Consider the following 19,462-nt stretch of genomic DNA (forward strand, 5'->3'; position numbering starts at 1 on the left):
AACTGTAATATTGACTTATTTCATTATTTATTTTAACCTGATAAAGGTTTGTGTTCTGAAACGTTGTTACTGACAGATCTGAATGATTGTAAGTGTAAAGGATAGTATGCTTTCCCTTCCTTTTTGTCGACCCACAGTCTTTTCCTGTGCACCTGTCCACAGGTGTGCACTGTTTTGCTCCCTTTTCAAAATTACCCTTTCAGAATATGTTAAATTCCCTTTCTGACGTGGTCATTTTAATGTGAAATATCCAATGTTTCCTGTGGATGTGGATTCATCCACATATGCTTTTATGAGAAACAGTATTGCACATGTGACATTAGATGTGAATTCACATTTGAAATTAATGTGCCTCTACAATGTGACTGCATTCCATTTAAAGAGGTGCTCCACATGTGATGAACAAAATACTGTCCTCAGATGTAGCTACTGTTTACTTATACATCAGTAGTGTTTCCAGGAATACTCAAAGTCATCATCACACATGATTGACACCCTAACCCTCAGTCTCCTGCTTTGTTCAGGTGCTGAGGGACTGTTTCTGTTTCAGATGTCCTTCTCCTAAACCATGGCGTCCAGCTTCGAACAAACCAAATGGGATATGCATGAATTAACTCCATCCTGTTTTGAGTCTGTCCTTATAAGAGTTCAAATATTTGGAACCATTTACACAGGATACAAATTTGACAGACAGGAAAAGCGGTTGTAAACCATTTAGGGCCTGATTGCATTCCATGAATCTTTCCAACAATAACAAGAATTTTAAATCAAAAGAAAAACAAAACGATAATGTGAAGTAGTACCCAGATTACCTCAGAGTCATCTGAGACTGTGCATGCTGCCATATAGAAACTCTCTGGCTGGACGTTTTCCCATAATTCTGATGCACTTTGTCAGTTTGTGGAGAAACGTGTTTTCTGTGAATGTGCTTTGGAAGGTTGGCTATCATATTAACAGTCGAACAAGGTGACTTCATTACAGATCTCAAGTTAATACCAGCATTCTGTACATGGCACAGACTACACAGATCTGAACAACTATCTGTTTATTGCAATGTCTGAAATAGTACAAACAATCAAATATATACATCCAATAAAACAACTGAATTCTTACACAATATAAAAATCCTCATTAGTGACTGCTGGTGACGGCACTACAGTCTTTAAGGCTTTGGAGAAAGTATTCCATCAAAGTTAAAGCTCATAAATACCTTTGTGTGATCACATGGTTCACTACTACACAGATGTGCATAGAGACAGTAAGGTCATTCACTTAAAACCACTGACTGTTGGACTGGTGTGCTCAGGTTTTCACATAATGCATTCACAGCTGCCACAACCAGTGTTCCTCTGCTGGGCTTCACCACCAAGAACTAAACACAATGAGTGCAGGAATCATCTGGAATTTGCTGATCCAACATTTTTCTTGATTTAGTTTTAATTTGGTTAATGAATCTAAGATGAAGATTTACCATAAATGCATCATGATATTTTGTGGGATGGTGATCCACTGCTGCATGATGCCTGTTTGCTTTTTGTCGGCCCCTCAGACAGTCCACAGCGTGCGCTCGCTCACACACACACACGCACTGACGGCGGTGAGGCTATCTTGTAAGGTGCTGCCATTCTAGATCATAAAACACAAATTTAACTGTTCAGGGCCATCCCACTGTTTCTGCATGTTTTACCTCATGTATTCCATACATCGTTCAAAGTCATGTATTTCAGAAATGTAAATGTATTTTTTCTACCATTCCAGGTATAATTCAGTTTCCACTAATTTTTCTACAAGATTTTTTACAATGTAGATTATCAGTAAGAGGTAATGCATTGCAAACTAAAAATCAATCTGGACCTGAATTGCATCACCATCTCAGTGAGTAGTAAGTAATTTAAATAATGCAGATTTAATCTTTACTGTGATGGACTGCACAACTCAAGCACATTTAAAGAGTCTGCTAATTGATTTACATTTACAGAAATTAGTGGAAACCATTGATTGCATAGAATAATATCAACAACACCTCCAATAATATAAAACTATACAACATGCATTTGAAAACAGTCTGCAAAAATGTAACAACTTAACATGACTTGTAGTTATGGAGGTAAAACCTGCAAACACATGGTCAGGGAAACAGTACTTTGATAATGAAGCACGTGGTGTTTGGTGCAACCTTGTCAATTTACATAATCAAATCTAATCTGATATAGAAGAATTACAATTTTGGTTCAATCATGGGTTAAAAAAATAATCTGAAAACGTGTTTTGGAAAATACTACAAACTGGGGAAAAGAATCACCTTTGAGCATTATCTGTGTTAATCCCTGTTAGTAAAGCTCAGCCTAACAATTATGACTGATGCAAATGCATCAGGCTAACCTGAGAAGCCACTCAGCTTCAGCGTCTTTGATCAATGATGTAGTACTGCCATGCCATTCATGCACAGATAAAAACTTCAGCATTTGTTGTATGTTGATTAGAGCAACACAAGAACATTTCAAAATCAAGTCAGTCAGTGATTAATCCTCCATTTACCCCAACTGACCTCATCTGCTATGGTGTCACACAGCAGAGAGAGCAGCTGAGCAGGCTCCTCGATGTAACATCTGTCTGACCTCAACAAACCATCCACAGCTCACATTCAAACAATTGTAAGCATGCCAGTGCATTTGTTAATCATCAAGCAGTGTGAACTACAGATTAAAGAGATATGAGTGAGGAATGCTCTGAAGTGTGACTGAGTGCAACAAAAGGATCTGGTTTACTGTAGTACCATCTAATGAGAGACCAGTGGATCACACACAGCAGTGGACTGGTGCTGCTCTGCCTGCCTCCTTCATATTGAGGTTGAAGGCCTTGTTTGTGTTGGAAGAACAGCACCCTCGCCCTGTTTTGTACCATTAAGAAAAGAGCTCAAGTAATCAAAGCTGGCAAACAAAGTTATAGATCTACAGTCACAGCTAAGGAGCCAGCTGTTTCCCTCAGGAATAGGTGGAGAGCAACCCAGAGCTACAAAGAGAGTGGATATTGGATTTCATCCGGTGGACACAAACGCTCCGATGGGATGCTGATGTTGGTCCGTGTCTCTTTGTTGTGTAAGTAGCTGTTCGTTAACATGTCATGTTTGTTTTTTCTGCCCCCTTGTGGTCAAACACATTTGTCATAGCTTTAATGTTCACTCCTGATTTATCGTTTAAAAAGTCAGATTTTTGTCTCAGTTGTTCATGACCAATATAATAACACAACTGTGACACTCACATTCATCTGAAAGTAAACTAGTGAAACTGTGATTTGGACAGATTTCAGGACACTATGACTTTAAAAAAAGATAAGAGTGAGGAACCTCTGTGTTCAAACACAATGTGATCATGAATCACAAGATGGAATGAAAAAAAAAAAGGCTGATTGGTTTTGGTTGGTGAGCACTTTCACCTGCAGTGCAAAGGTGGCCTTGATGGTGTGCATCAGTCCAGCAGATTTCCCACCTCATCCAGCCTGGTGGCTCACCATGTAAACTGTAGCACAGATTGAAGGCCAGTAAAGGCTAGTCTCACTCCTTCATGACACATGTCAGAGGATTAAAAAGTTCAAATGATACATATTATACAGCTGCTTTAAAAACAGTATTTTCTATAAATATTTTACATGATGATCATGTTTCACAGCATATGTTCCCATAAACAGATATTTCAACAGACACTCACCATTCTGATTCAGTCAGTAAATAGAAATTGTTCAATTAAAACATGACTTTCTTTATGGTAAATTAGTCTCTTAATTCTTTGGCTATTCACATGTAGCAAAATGAGCAGTTTTCAGTGGAGCCTATAAATAGCTGATGAGTGGAACATCCATACGTAGCCTTTTACTGAATCCATACTGTCAGTGGCATGCACTAGGATCCCGCATGTCAATGAAAAGTTTTTTCCCTTGCCAGATCATACACTGGTATGACCGTCATGACTGCTATGACTGTGTGTGTGTGTGTGTGTGTGTGTGTGTCTGTGTGTCTGTGTGTGTGTGTGTGTGTAGAGGGGTCACGACACCGCTGAGTCTGTGCTGGGCTCCAGGCCAGGGTTGTCTGCACATACTGGCAACCTGTTGACTCTGGAATGACTGAGGTTCCAGCGCTGCATTCTCCTGCGGTAATTTTCAGAATCTGCAATGTCCATCTGAGCTGATTTCAGAAGAGCAGAGGGCTGGAAGGTGTTGTGCAGAGCTCGGAACAACAGTCTACAGAGGACAACACACAGGACAGTGTCAGAATCAGTCAGTCTTGCAGGACCGTGGTTCCACAATGCTCAGCAAACGATTAACTGAGGGAGGGTGGCACATTCAACACCCAACAGAAATACAACTTCATTCCTTTTACTGTATCATTTCACCCGACTAACAACGTGTCCACTGTAAAGGTGTGTCCTTCTTCAGGCTTGGCCTCGTGGGGGCAAGTTTAATGATTTAAGCCTGAGTCCAAGGTAATCAAATGATCAGAATTTAGTTAATGCTTAGTTTTAGCTAATATTGGTAATTAATCCAACACACTCTGCTTCAAAGGCAGAGGGTATAGTAGAGGTAGAGGGTGCATTGTGCTGTGCATTTAAATCTGTACTGGATTAAAGTTGATCTGAGCCATGCAAAAATGTAAGAGAATTCCTCCTCTGACAACGTGGGGGATGTTTTTGCGTATGCAATCTGTGTATGTATGCAAATGCTCACTGCATTTTTTCTTAATTTATTTTTCTGATTCCTTCATTTATTCCTTTGTGTAGTTGTTTGTGTAATTATATCCCTGGCTGTTTTATGCCTCCACAGTACCCTGGTGATCCTAGTGGCTGCCTTTATTTCCTGTGCTACCAGCTGGCTCAGGCACCACTTGCATTGAGAATGAACAAGTGACCAGCACAAACTGGACTGGAATACTGAACGCTACAAAAGACACACAAGCTGCGTCCTCTCATTTTTAGAATAAGAAAGCAGCTGAGCTCAGCTGCTTTACGTGGACATTTTGGAATGAAACAGCCTTGTGACATATTCAGTGTTGAAATGCAAACTTCAACCGAGGCTCCACTGAAATGGGACTCAGTGTGTAGTAAAACGTACGCTTTTGATTTTATATGTGTTGTGTTAACATAGTGTACTTGAGGATGGGTGTGTGTACCTGGGTAACAGAGCCATCACGGTAGTGAGAGCACATACGATGTAGAAGATAGGCTGGGACATCTGGAGCGTTTCCACCCCCAAAGGGTTGGTGGGAGGGCTACAGGTCACACAGAACAAACTGAAGAGCACCACAAAGCCAAAGTAGAGAGCACCACTGAGCACCAACACCAGCACATGAATCCATGTCTGCAGAACAACACAGAGGATTAGAGACACAACTGGAGACACACAGCCTTAATGTCAGGTAACTGTTTTGCACACTACACACTCCAGGTTTTTGGTAGCCTTGGATAATATATAACATCTAGGCCACACAATTCATTATTAAAATGGGAAAACAATGGAGACTAAATCCAGTCTGAGAAGAAGTGATTTCTAACAGCTGTAATGTAGCAGCATATCTGACCAGAGTGTGACTCTCCAAAACTTGGTGAAGCAGGATGATAAGAAGAGCTGAGGTGTTGATTGGCGAGCCAAAGGCCAGTTCACCAATGTCTGATCCTCTGAATGCCTGCAACAAACATGACAACAATCTTACACTGGGATGGACCAGGACTGTATGAGCAGTGTTTATTATGCTGTATTTAATGTGATGCACATGTCTGATCTGATCAGCTGCCAGGCTGTCAGTTGGGGGGATATATATATATATATATATATATAGGAAGAAATACAGCAATGAAGAGACTATTGGACAGAACAGAATGATTTGACACAGTGTACTTACAAAGTAAGGCACAAAGAAGCAGACGAGGCTTTGGTAAAAAGCATCCAGCAGCGTGATAAGGACCGTGTGAGGAACATAGATCTGTTGAGAAGCAGGCTTTATCTGTTAGTCCTTCTAAACACAGGCAGCAGCCACACTTTAGTACCCCTGACTTCATGCATGCTTTCCTGGCTGACTCAAAAGGATGAGGTCCACTATAATTATGTAGAATGATTGATTTTGTCCCCTGCATAGCAAACATGAAAATTTTACACAATGTACCTTCAGGATCTTACAGAAAGTGTTTTTTTGGTTTGATCAGTGGACCATGGCACCAGAATGTTGTAATCAATATTTGTGCCAATGTATTATACATTGCTCTTTAGGCACGCAAGCCTGATGAAGACTAGGTGGGGTCTGTTTGGTATTGCCTGTTTTATTTTGAAACAGACAATGTTGTCCTCCCTTGGGAACTCACATTAATGAGGTTAAATAATACATTAGTTAGCACTTCTTTATATTTTACCTTACATATAGATGATACACATTAAAATACTACATCTGTCAATGCATATCATATCAGAATTTAGTATTTTAAAATATAAAAAAATATATAATATCATTCTTCCTTTTTCCTCATTGATATGCAAATAAATGCATACAATTTATTCCGGTTAACTCCTGTATGTAGGAAAATGGCAATGTACTAAGAATTAAATTAGATTATTTTTATTAAACTTTTAGTAATTAACTGTTCATTATTAAACTGGTTGTTTCTGAGAAGCCAATAATCTAAACTGAACCTTGTGAGACCTAATATTGTCATTAGTATTAATATCATTCTCAGAGTAGAGCTTTGGGTCCCTGTGGTCCGATTTCAAAAGCTCTCCCATTCCATAATTACAATTATGCAGTTGAATCCCTCCATCAAACCAGTCAGGTTGCATTTAAGTTCATGTCTGTCCAGTTTTGGAACTATTTGATAGCATGTACAAAACAAATCAAAATACTGAACAACTGCAGCTACGATTGCAGTTTTGTGTGTGGTGCGTGTGCAGTCACCTTAGAGGTCTGTGCAGCTCGGTAGAGCTCAGGCAGCTCCATCAGAGTTTCTGAAGGCACCTGTTGATCGAGGACGCCGTAGACGAGAGGTGGAACAGAGGTGAACACCAAGTTGAAGAGGATGAGCACCCAGGAGTTTGTCATGACACTCCCAGAGAAACCACAGAAGAACTGATACCAGAACAGCAGATTCACATACATCTGAGGACACAAACAGAAAGACAGCGGTGAAGATTCTCCTTATCATGATTGTTTTTGTTCATTTGTTTGTTCGTTTGATCTTACTTGCATTGTGCTTGTGTCAGTCAGTGGATACAGATTAGCTAGCTGCAAAATGAGGTAGGTTTCATCAGGCGATGAAGATTATATCAAACTTTTTCTTGATTTTTCAGCCACTAGGGGGAAGGCCTTATAGCCTCTAAACACTACAGTAACAGCAACATGTCACACTGTATGAGATGGATCGAATCATATCTTGGTCAACATCTGTGTCAGTGAACATGACATGTCAGATTAAGGGAATAATAAAATGTATCTAGTCATAACAGATATGAGTAAGAAATGAGATGGCAGGAAAAATCTTGTATTATATGTATTGAAGGCCCAATGTGAGTGCCAAAAACACTTGTTTACTAGACACTTTAATGTGCTTTAATCAAGCTATTTCACAAACAATGTATACATACAGAAACTAAGCAGAGATGGTAAAGAACTCTTACCACATTCTTGTAGATGAAGTAGAGGATCATGTTTGCAAGGCGAGAGTAACACCAGTGGCCGTGGACCAGCAGCAGCTTTCTTAGGTGTTTAAACCTGGAAATGGCAAAGTCACTGGACATCACAGCCTGGGGAACAATAGACAGTGACAAAAATATCACCACAAGGGCAAATGTTTAGAAATAGGGTTAGGCTGCTTCACACATGCACAAGAGGGGCTAAATACAGAAAAGCCTAGGAATCTACAGTACCTCTGTTAGTTCCTGCTGGCAAGTGAAGCCAGAATGATACCTGCTACTACAATATCACTGCTTTATAAATGCTGTAGTACAGGGTCACCACAGGAGGTGGGCGAGTTAGACTCAGTGACAGTCTTGCAGAGCTCAGTTTATGCAATACAGCTTAATTTTCCCATGGCTACATCTTTTTTGCAGGGTTTGTTGAGCTCATCTTTGCTCACATCAGCAGCAATGCTGCCTCTCATTGAGGTTATTTTGTCATTGAAGAACAGCACAAGTTCTTCACAGTTTAATGTAGAGAACTGTGGATGGGTGGGGGCAGTGCTGAGTAGCTGGTTAATTGTGGAGAATAATATTCTAGAGTTCTCAGCATTCTCTGTAATAATGTTGGAAATGTAATCCTTTCTTGCCAGACGTATTGCTTTGTTATACACAGTCATGGAACTTTGAGTCCAGAGTAAAGGCCAGTCATAGCTGTGTGACTCAAATGAGCTCATAATATTACAGAAGTTAGCTTCAGTCTTGCCATCTAGGAATCTCTTTAGAACCAGAAATCCCCTTTTAGTCTTTGTGAAGATTAAGACTAAGAAAAATCACACAGTGATGGTCAGAAATAGGTCATTCTAAGACTGAAACATTGTTGATGTTTAAACATGTTGTATAAATTTAAAGCTCCGTATCTTTGCAGTCATTCTTTTTGTATTATATTATAGATTCAGGTCTATTCTCAGGATTAATTTGTCATATCTAGTGATACCAAGTGTAATCAGCTCTGACAATTCCTGAATAAACAGCGATGAATATCTTGGTGGCTTGGCTGCTTTGAGCTCAAGAGCAAATTATTCAAAAGATGTAAATTCACCCAGGTCAATGTCATTACACACAAACTGTTTACAGCATCTCTATCAGTGTTGCCACACCAGTAGTGCTGTTCAGCCAGGTCTCAGCTAAAAACATTGAAAGCAAATTCTTTTCAGTTATCAGATCATGAACCAAAAGGGATTTGTTTGTCAATGATGTGACATGAAAAAGCTAATTTCAGCTTCAGGAGACTGTGGCTGAACACTGAAAAATTAAAGATACCTGAGACAGGTGGTCTGTGATTGCTATGATGTGTTTGACCATGTCACTGTTAAAGATCACCAGTATGTAATGATGTGGTTATTGTGGTTTAAAAGTTCACCAATTTGACTGAGCTTCAATGTGGCAGCTTTAACTTCTTGATTGGTGATTGTGGAGGAGGTAGGGAGGGGGGATACTGGGTCCCTGGACAAGCTGATTAAGAGGAGGAAAAGGGGTGTTGGGTCCCTGACTGGGACAGATATCCTCTGAATTCCCTGAGTAATGTGAAGCAAAGAGTCGGGAGAGGATGGAGAGATACATGCTAAGTGCGGGATGCAGGTTGGCACCGAGCAATCTGCAGTGATGTTTGGATGTATCCCATCAGGCTTAAAGCAGTTTTACAGTTCTAAAAGATACTGAAATTGTCAATAAACTTTATTGCATGTGTGAGGCATGCTGCCGTGAGCCATGTATTCAGGGTGCTAAAATATTTTATTTCCTCAAGGTTGGAATAGTGCCTGATATGAACACATGTTGTGACTGAGAGTGGATCAGTTTCTCCGTCACTTGGATGTGTAGAGAGGATGAATGGAAGAGCACCCTCACAGGTTTGTTAACCATAGCTATATTTTTCAGTCTCTGCCATTCTTACATGCTTGGTTATGGAGTCCCAAATCAGAATGGTGTCTGGCTTATGAGGTACGGGTTCATAAGTACTATGTCTGGGCCTTGGCTTGTCAGATGGGGAGTTAGCAATATTTCTCCTGTCCCTGGGCCTTGCAGTGGTCTTGGCGGTATTTCTTGGGTTTCGGCCAGCCTTGATGCTAGTGGTATGAGTACTTCCCTTGGCCTCAACATAGTTAGTAATAGCACACCTTTCATAATTCAAAGTAAGTGGATCATGCCTGTTTTGCAGTGAGAGTGCAGGTGGTGGAGTGAGTGCTGGTGCCCTCCTAATTGATAATTAATTACTGGATTTGCCTTTGCAACAGACAATGTTAGACCAAGTCCTGGCTGGAGTGGATGCGTCATTAGTGAATGCTGGTCAGGGAACTTCAAAGGCAGTGTGTCAGCCAAATCCATGCCAGGATGCTACAGATTATGTTGATGTAATCCTGTGCACAACTGTTGAATGAATTGCTCAGTTCCCTCAGTCCCCCGCTCGCACTCTGTGCAGCTCACAGATTTCATGTTGTCTCCCAGGTTTACAGTCGCCAAGAGAGCAAAGAGGCTGTTTGGGTGTCATGCTTGTACAGTATCGTAGAAGTAATAAAAGTGATAAGAAATATGGCGTCAGCCCTCTGAATCTTTCATAAACGTAAGTGCCAGTGATTTATCCAGGATCTACCATCCAAACATTTAGGCAGAAAAAGCAAGAATATCAGCAAAAGAAAACAGAGAGCAAGCACAAAAAGCATCTGCTCTGTTGAAGAGCAGGAAGAGCGATGCTAATGTACCAAAAGAAGCTAATATAACCACAAACTGTCTTCTCCCCAGGTTTCAGTTGTATCCCACTCACTCTGCCAGTAGAAAAGTGTGGAGCGTTTACAGAAACAAGGCACTGTATATTTTGTCGTAAAATGTGTAACCTACAACACAGTCCTTGCTCTGTGCCAGCTGAATAAGCACTAACAAATGCAACCTTCATGTTATTTATAAAGACCTATAGACCTACCATCTTGGTAGGTATTCTGAAGTCACTCACCTGCATGCCCTCCTGACCAGATATCCCAATGCCCACATCAGCCACTTGAATCATGCTCACATCATTGGCTCCATCACCTTAATGAAAAGAAACAACTTATAATTGTACTTCATGTTTCGGTATAAGCAAAGCATATCACATACACTATCACAGAAGATTTTACCCCTACAGTAAGTATTTTATTTCAGTTTTTTGTTTGTCCAACAGTTGTTAACAATAACTGCTGCCCCTGTAGGATGTGACTCAGGATTAGATCAGAAGCTTAGTTTTAGGAAATTAAATGTCAGGAGAAAAAAGATAGCTGTATTTTTACTTATTGATCATTAACAAGAATGCAGTTTTCCTATAGGCTGAGTCCTTACCCACAGCCAGGGTCATGGCGCCAAGCTGGTCCCGGATCAGCTGGACCACCTGGCTCTTCTGCAGTGGAGTGGATCTGCAGCAGATGACTGCCTTGCACTGACAGCTCAGCTCCAGGAAGTCTTCCTTCAACTCCTCCTGCAGGGCCCAGTCTAGGGTGCGGCCATCTATGACCAGGATGAAGCTGGCCACAGTGCCTGAGGAGGATTCCCCATGATTCCCTGCTGCAGTCTGTTCAGTCAAACTGTCATCACCACGCTGCACTTCTGATTTGAGCTCCTCAAGTAAAGCTGCACACGCATCCTAATGGAAAAGAAATCCATAAATACTGTCATGTAGAGTTACTGTACATTTACTTCGCTGCTTTTATCACAATAATTATGTGATGCATGTAGTTATTTTTTGTTTGTTTGTCTGATTTTAGTTGCCAATCAGCTGGGCCTAAAGGTAGTGGAAGCTGTTTGTAAGACGGTTTCCTTTGGAAAAAGATTTCTCAACGACGTCTGGGCAATTTGCAATGGACTTTGGTACAGACTATCGTATGGAGTCACGAGAGTATGAGTCCTTATTTTTTTCTAGACCTCCTTATCTTTCTTTTAGCACTGCGATTTGATTAAACTTTCTCCTTGTCTCCTAGTTTGTCAAGGTCTCTCATGATATAACGGCCCGCTATCCATGAAATGGGACATGAACATTTGCTCTCCTCAGAGGATAAGCCCCAGAGGTTTAGTTACCATGACCTTCCTTCCAAAGGCACCATCACACCTAAATAATCAATCAATGTTGCACCAAGATGTTTCATATTCTAATGAGTCCTAAAGCAGAAGTATAGTTGTGATTTAAATATTTTATTGCATTTGTAGCTTTTCAAGCAAGATCACCACACACACATATTTTTAACATTTAAGAATAATTTTGGACCAGTGTTGAGTGGCAGACAGGCTGACAAAGACATAATTATGCCCAACTATCAGCAGGACAAAAGTTAGTTAGTTGTGAACTAACTCTGCAACATGACTTTTTATGGCAAAAATAGCTGCAAGTAGGCTAAATTCATTTAGCCTACATTCATTTTTCACATTTATGAAGGCAGTGTGCCATGTGCATTAATGCACCCCCGTACCATCACAGATGTTGGCCTCTGTGCTGTGAACAAACACACTCGTGTTTTTCACACGGAGGATGTGGCGTCCATGATTTCCAAAATTAAATTCTAATGTTGACTCGTTAGACCACAGGACAGTTTTCTACTTTCGCCTCTGTCCATCGTAGATGGGCTGAGAACCAGAAAGGGCGGCGACGTTTCTGCATCTGGTTTACATACGGTATGTTGCATTTGTGGATGCAGCAATGAACAGTGCTCACAAGTGTTCCTCATCCCAGGCAGTGAGGCCGCTACAGAATCGTGTCTGTTTTCAATGCAGTGCCATCTGAGGCCTGAAGATCACGGCCATCCAATATTGGTTTTCAACCTTGTCCCTTGTGTACTGAGATTTCTTAAGAGTCTTTGAATCTTTTCATGACATTATGTAATGTGTCATTACGTACTGTAGAAAATGAAATCCGTAAATTCTTTGTAAATTTATGTTGAGAAACATTATTAAATTGTTGCAGTATTTGACAGTGCAGTCTGTCACAGAGTGGTGAACCTCTCCCCATCTTTACTTCAGACAGACTCTTTTTATACCCAATCATGTTACTAACCTGTTGCCAGTTCACTTCATTCATTGTGAGATCTTCCACCAGGTGTTTTCTTTTAGCATTTCAACATTGGATATGTTTTCTTTGTGCTATTTTCAATTAAATATGGAATTTCAATGATTTGCAAATCATCACATTCTGTTTCTATTTAAGTTTTACACAGCATCCCAACTTCTTTGGAAACAGAGTTGTAAATCGCTAAAACCAGCCATGTGTACAACAATTCAGTGTTTAGCACCAGCAGACGGAGGGCAGGAGATGACAATGAACAAAATTAACAATAGCCAGTGATCTGGATTAACAAGCTGAGATGTAAATTGAGACTATCCATCAGCCACTTACCTTGCTGTCACAGCTTGCTGTCAACAGCTGATCATTGGGACTGAGGAGTTTGCAGGCACAGGCGATGTTGATGGCTGTCTCCTTTTTGTCTCCAGTGAGAACCCAGACTTTGATCCCAGCCTGCTGAAGAGCTTCAATGGTCTCTGGGACCTCTTCCTGCAGTCTGTCTACAATCCCTGTGGTACCTGAACACATACAGATCAGAGACAGCGCAGTTGAAGTAGCACTACTCCCAGCTCTGATGTACAGTATGAGTGGTCCATGTGTCTGCTGCAGTGAGCAGCTCTCCTACCCAGCAAGGTGAGGTTGGTCTCTAGTCTCTGAGCTGAGTCCAGAAGCAGCTCCTCTCTGTTCTCTATGCAGTTCTCTGCCAGACGCTGCCTCTTCAGCCACACCTCATACTCCTCCTCTTCCAGAACCTGCCCCACACACAGAGCATACACTCACTCAGTAATATCTTCTTATTACAGAGGTGGATTCACTCCTGAGCAAACACCAGTGCATCTTTAGGAAGATTTCAATCATGAAATTAGTAAATTGAAGAGATTATGGGCCCTGTTCACATAAAATAGCTGCATGACTACACTTCATGAATGAGAGAGGAGGAAGTGGCCGAGATCAAAATATGAGAAACAACTATGAGGGGATTATCAGTTTCTAAATCAACTGTGTTGCTACAGCCATGAATTAGCTGTCAACACATACCAGGAAGGTCCCTCTAGGTGTCTGTTTGTACTGTTCCCTACAACACAGTCCATCCCTTCACACGTCAGACAGTCAAACAAATGGAACTAAATGTGCAGACAGTAGTAGTGTCTCTTCTGACAGCTGGCCCACAGGAAACTCTATGTGGGAGGCGGTCTGACTTGGTTACCATCATGTTGCGTCAGCGATGATAAGCTCTGAATGTGCCCCCACCCCCAACCCATGATTAGACAGTTGATTGTTTTTCATTTTGTCATATATAATGCCTCCACCTCAAGAAAGAAAAAAAACCCTCCCTGGCACCTCTTCCTGAAAGGTTAAGACAGTGCTTTGCATTTAGTAGTGGCTATGCTGCACTCGGCTCGACAACACAACAACACCAGTTATGGTGTTCAGTTATGAAAGACAAAACCTTTAAAAACTTATGTTTTCCTTCTCATTGTGACACAGCAGCTTCATAGATGAACAGGGAATACATAAAACAATGTGTGCTGTGTTTCACTTTGTATTTCTTGAACCAGTAATCAGTTGTGTACTTTGAGACAAAAAGGTGTTGTGGTATGAGCGATTCAGAGTTTAAAAAACATCTTGTAGTCTGCACTAGGCTTAAGATACTTGAACTTGCTACTTTCAGGGCTGCTCAGGTCTTCTTTTAATTCATCCTGACCAGCTCATCTGTCAATAAAAGTCTTGGCAAGTATTCCAATCTCAAAGGCAGGTGTGGAGGTAGGGAGGACTGGGTGGAGTTGCTTTAATGAGCTTTTCCTTTTGATACTAAACAACATGTGTGTTTCACCTTCTTGAAGCGTTACCTTTCTAGCAATGCAGAGTGTGCGGAGTCCATCTCTGGCATAACTGTCTAAATGTTTTTGGGTTTGTTCTCTGATGTGACTGTAGATCTCCTGAGCCTGCTCGGCACCTGAACATAACAGGGGGACATACAGGATGACAGGGATACAGACAAACATTGTTAGTATGAGAGGTGGGGGACTCAAGTCACATGACCTGACGCGAGTCAGACTCAAGTTGCAAATTTGCAACGTGTTAATGTGAAAGACAATCGGGGGATGAGTCCAGGCATTCCAGTGAATGTATGGAGTACTCTGCCAAAATGTGGAGGACGGGAGAAGGGGGGGAGGGGGCACTGAAAAATGAGGATTGGTAACTCGCTGCCTGTGACTTGCACATATGTGACTAGACCAATCAGGAGACAAAATTCTTCATCCATATTCCCTCTTCCTCTCTAATTACCTTTAGGTGTCTCAGTTAGGTCCATGATGACAGAGTCGGCTCCCTTGGTGTAAACCACCAGCTGTCCTGAGAGTGGGTGGCGGACCACCACTGACATTCTCTTCCTGTTGGAGTCAAAGGGCAGGATGTGGAGGAGCTGGACAGTCAGAGAGCCAATTCCTGGCAGATCCACCAGCAGGCTCTCTGCAGAACGTCTCCTCAGGGTGCAGCAGTATGCCTGGGCTGCATGGACCAGAGCTGCCTCGTCTGGACTCTCTGCCTCATACAGCAGCTCCTCATCAGAGCCCATTTCTCTGCCCAGGTCCTCCACATCTTGCCGGGCCCCATCAGGGATTTTCTTAAAATCCTTGATATCATCCACTGTGTCCCTGTCCTCCATCAGTCCAGCGCCTCCTCCTTCCACTGTGGAAGATAGGTCCAGTTTACGCCTCAGGTTGGACGCCTGCAGGTTGCTTTCTCGGCCTGGTTCTGACACGTCTGTGGTGCTGTCTGGGGGTGTGGAGAGGGTGAAGGAGCCGGTCTTCCCCAGGGAAAACAGCCTGCTGGCAAAAGTGCGTGGGCTGCCTCTGGTCTGAGGAGGGGAGAGGGCTGAGAAAGGAGAGAAGCTGAAGCGCTGGAACATCAGCTTGATTTCCTCCAGGGACTTCAGAGGTGTTCGTGCTTTGGGGAGCTGTGCAGAAGACAAAAAAGACAACACAGAATTCCTGAAAAAGAACTCTTGAACTGAAGTGCTTCAGAAATGTTTTTTATGAAAATGCTGCCCTAGTTTTGAGTGAATTTCTGGAATTTCAGTGCCATTTGTGTTATATTTTCTTAATGCAGAGCTATTCAGCTATCAAACAGTAACTTTAAACGGCAGTACTAACTTTGCTCTCATTGTGTGGCAAACTACAGATATTGCGTCACATTCTGTTTTGTGTCTATCTGTCTGCTTTTATGCACATTTTCAGTTGAAATGGGAAAAAGCTGGAATAAGCTAACACGATTTTGGGCTGAGATGAAGTCAGTATACCAAAAAAGAAGAGATTAACACAGATCCATTTCTACACCTCGATGTTGCAGTCCGTCCGCCTTTTTTTACAACTGTTACAGGCTTCCACCAGACAGACCAACAAATACAGAATTACAGTGTCCTGTAGGTGGAGCCTCCAGGATTCGGGTCTAGTCCCGTCCAGGGCCCTTGATGCAATGTAAACAAACAAAAACGCTGCACAAGGACAAATATAAACCTGTTTTGTTTGTTTGTTTCCCCATTTTGAAGATACAAGTCTTGGGTCTTGGGTCTTTGCAACATACTGCCCAGACCTTATCGCAACATACTGCCCAGACCTTATCTACTCACCACATGTCGAGGCTGGCTCGGCAAAGAGACCACCACACTGTTACAGATGGCCAGAGCAAGGAAGAAGTCAGTGATGTAGGTCACCTCCAGGCTGGATGGAGTCCCAGAGGAAATGTCACTCACAGGCAGCACAGGAGAACAGAGCCAACTCAGCTTCCTCACCAGCTCAGGGTCTGGTACCACGTTCTTAGTCTGGACAGACAGACATGGGAGCAGCATGAGCTTATCCATCATGACTCGAGCGTGAACAAATGGTCGATTTCAGTAACATTTCAAGTACCCATTATAGACAACCCAGGGAAAAAAGAAGAGCTCACACGTTCATATGCATTTAAGTTGGGGGACAAGAAGAAATCTGATTTTCTTGGAGCAACCTGAGGTGTTTAATGTGGTACTCCAGTGATTTAGAAGTGCACTTCCATATATATATGCCAATATATCCAGAGTTTTTGTCTCTGGTATGGGTCAAGCTCCAGAAACACTGGGTCCAGACTACATTCAAGGTACTAGGTACGTAATGTTGTTTTATCAGCTTGCAGAATAAAATTGACCTGTGTGAGTTGCATCTGATTCTCAATTCTGGATGTGAATCAAACAGGCTAGTACACAAATATTGTGGTGTGTTTGTGTGAGAAAGAGAGAGAGTCTGACCACACGGCTGCAGAAGGCACTGGTTCTGGGCTGGTTGTGATTGGACAGTTGGTCCTCCTCTTCTGACTCAGCAGTGAGTGTGTGCAGGGAAACAGAGCTGCGGTTGCAGCTGAGGGAGCGACAGCTGAGAGATTTACGACTGCAGCCCGACTTCAGAGTCACGGAGCGACCGGCGGCCTCTTCCTTCTCAGCCTCATACACCTCCAGCCTCCGAGCTGACACAAACACATGGTTTACATCACTTACAGCACGGAAGTGCGTGTGCCACTTGGTTTGTTTCAGTAATTAACTATAATCAAACAATTAGATGAGGTTCAGATTACATTCAACATCATTGTCAGGGACACAGTAAGTACCAGTACATCACAATTTGATATGATTTATAATTGAGCAATTAAATTAAATTGAAAGAGTTTATTGGAATGGAAAAGGTGCTTTTTTTGTTGAGAAGAAATATCACTAGTGGAGTCCTAAATAAAGGGGAAATAAATGTAAAACAGTACTGACGATGAATGTGTTAGTCATCATGACAAAAGATATTTGTACAACTAATAATGCCAAAAGATTCCTGTAAATCCTAAAAACCAAACCTTTTAACGTTCCAGCTTTAGTGTCTAGTCCAACAGTACATTGACTGTGGTACACAGGTTGCTTTAGTACTAAAGATCTTGACAAAACAAAGAGAGATTTTGTTAGCTGATCTAACTGCTGCAAAGAAAATGAATTCTCCTGGTTGGTCACTCATCGTCATCTCTGGATGTCATATGCCTGTAAATTTCTACTGCCTGGGTTATTGTCATTTCTGAATGCACCATTAATGCTTGGTGGTCCAACTTCCTGTGATATAAATGTGCATCTCCATTCTATAAAACAAATTCACCTTCATTAGTGTAAGTCCCTTATTTTACTTTTTGTGTCTGATTATTATTAGTTATTTGCTTGTTCTTCTCAAGCCTTTTTGTAGTTTTCAGATGTTTAATAAACAGTTAATCACATAAGAATTACTACAAAATAGGACCCAAATTGTAATGAACCAGAATTATAATTGAAGTCATCTGATTTCAAAGGCACTGGTGCACTGGATGCCAATGAGCAAGACGTAAGGCCTGCACAAGGGATGTTCAAAAAACTTTTTTTGTCCCCCAACCTTTGATACTGGGTGTCTGTCAGTCCAAGCTGATTAAGAACGAAGGCTATCTGGCACACTGAAATAACAGCTGAAGCCCACTGAACTGGGAACACCCTATTTTTCACAAGTTTCTTGATCCAAAAATTGAATGTCCTGATTCAGTACTGTAACGATGATGAGTTAAAACTATTGAGATTATATAAAAAGAGCTTTTCAAGCTGTGAGGCGCCTCCTCCAGGAGACAGTTGAAGGGGCTGTGGGGGGAGAAGCGGGAGGCAAAGGTACTGTGTGAAGTGGAAGGGACAGGTGTGTGCAGGTGCTCTTAAAATAACAAGAAGTTAGAGTAGTATGATCTGCCAGCCCTTCTTTCTGGCTGTCCACCCTACTGCCTGTGAGAACACATCAATTTGGATTTGATGTATAAAAAACTCTGTCCCTGCTGGATCTCTGCTCTAGTTATTTAATGCCTCACAACTGTGAAAATACGACGGAATCAAAGCATTCAAGCAGCCGTATTAGTACTTACCATTTTCCTCATGAGGGTATTCAACCCCATAGATACTGCAGCGGCGGAACACCATCTTGTTCTCTGTCAGAGTTCCTGTCTTATCAGAGAACAGGTACTGGATCTGACCCAAGTCATCAGTGATGTTGAGGGCCCGGCATTGGATTCTAGAGTCCAGCTGCTCATTATACAGGGCTAAGTCATTGTGGATGAAGTAGATCTGGCCCAGCTTCACAATCTCAATGGACACATACAGAGAAATGGGGATCAGCACCTGTTGGGCAGAAATTGAGTAAAGCTGCATTATGCATTTATAGACATGACAAGTACTTCTAAAATTGTAAACTGACTTTGATTGAAAATGTAGCAGGCAGTAAACGCCCCATGTAAGCACACATGTAAACACTGCTTTTGAAACAAAAAATGTGTGTAACCTTGACATAAAAAATATCGAACCAAGTATTGAACCTGTGCCACAACTGATTCATTTCAGTCAGACCACTGTGGTGATGCAGTGAGGATGCCGATGCTTTGCCTCGTCATCTGGTAACACACCATGTGGGCCAATCAAACACGTGCAAGCACACCTTCCTTGTGGAATTACTCTCAGTGTAAAATTGTTCTGTCTATCTCACAATCACTGTGACGGAAGATAAAATGATTGTTATTGTGACAACAAACTGCTGTGCCTTACCATTCAAACCTGAATATGTTACATGTACATGCATTTCATTATCTCACCCACATCAACTCTAAACCTTGCAGTGAGATTAAGAGCAAAAACATTGACAAATTAGATGTTTGTATGTGTGTTCTGTGTTT

General features: G+C 41.7%; 1 protein-coding gene across 2 annotated transcripts in view; it reads right to left on the bottom strand.

Annotated features, from left to right (window-relative positions):
• Nucleotides 1-1,039: 1,039 nt before the first annotated feature.
• The window catches only part of atp10d (ATPase phospholipid transporting 10D), a 41,146-nt gene continuing 22,723 nt past the window's right edge, over nucleotides 1,040-19,462 (bottom strand). For both annotated transcript variants that reach the window (XM_041954414.1, XM_041954413.1), the window contains exons 9-23: nucleotides 18,662-18,914; nucleotides 17,007-17,221; nucleotides 16,356-16,547; nucleotides 15,014-15,683; nucleotides 14,575-14,681; nucleotides 13,350-13,476; nucleotides 13,058-13,242; nucleotides 11,017-11,317; nucleotides 10,655-10,731; nucleotides 7,651-7,776; nucleotides 6,932-7,132; nucleotides 5,891-5,971; nucleotides 5,570-5,674; nucleotides 5,162-5,349; nucleotides 1,040-4,236 (exon numbers count right to left, since the gene is read on the bottom strand). In XM_041954414.1, coding sequence (XP_041810348.1) covers nucleotides 4,041-4,236; nucleotides 5,162-5,349; nucleotides 5,570-5,674; nucleotides 5,891-5,971; nucleotides 6,932-7,132; nucleotides 7,651-7,776; nucleotides 10,655-10,731; nucleotides 11,017-11,317; nucleotides 13,058-13,242; nucleotides 13,350-13,476; nucleotides 14,575-14,681; nucleotides 15,014-15,683; nucleotides 16,356-16,547; nucleotides 17,007-17,221; nucleotides 18,662-18,914 — 3,024 coding nt within the window. In that variant the 3' untranslated portion in view covers nucleotides 1,040-4,040. The remainder of the gene's footprint in view (nucleotides 4,237-5,161; nucleotides 5,350-5,569; nucleotides 5,675-5,890; nucleotides 5,972-6,931; nucleotides 7,133-7,650; nucleotides 7,777-10,654; nucleotides 10,732-11,016; nucleotides 11,318-13,057; nucleotides 13,243-13,349; nucleotides 13,477-14,574; nucleotides 14,682-15,013; nucleotides 15,684-16,355; nucleotides 16,548-17,006; nucleotides 17,222-18,661; nucleotides 18,915-19,462) is intronic.

The sequence above is a fragment of the Chelmon rostratus genome, chromosome 15 (assembly GCF_017976325.1).
Source record: "Chelmon rostratus isolate fCheRos1 chromosome 15, fCheRos1.pri, whole genome shotgun sequence".
In the NCBI taxonomy this organism is placed as follows: domain Eukaryota; kingdom Metazoa; phylum Chordata; class Actinopteri; order Chaetodontiformes; family Chaetodontidae; genus Chelmon; species Chelmon rostratus.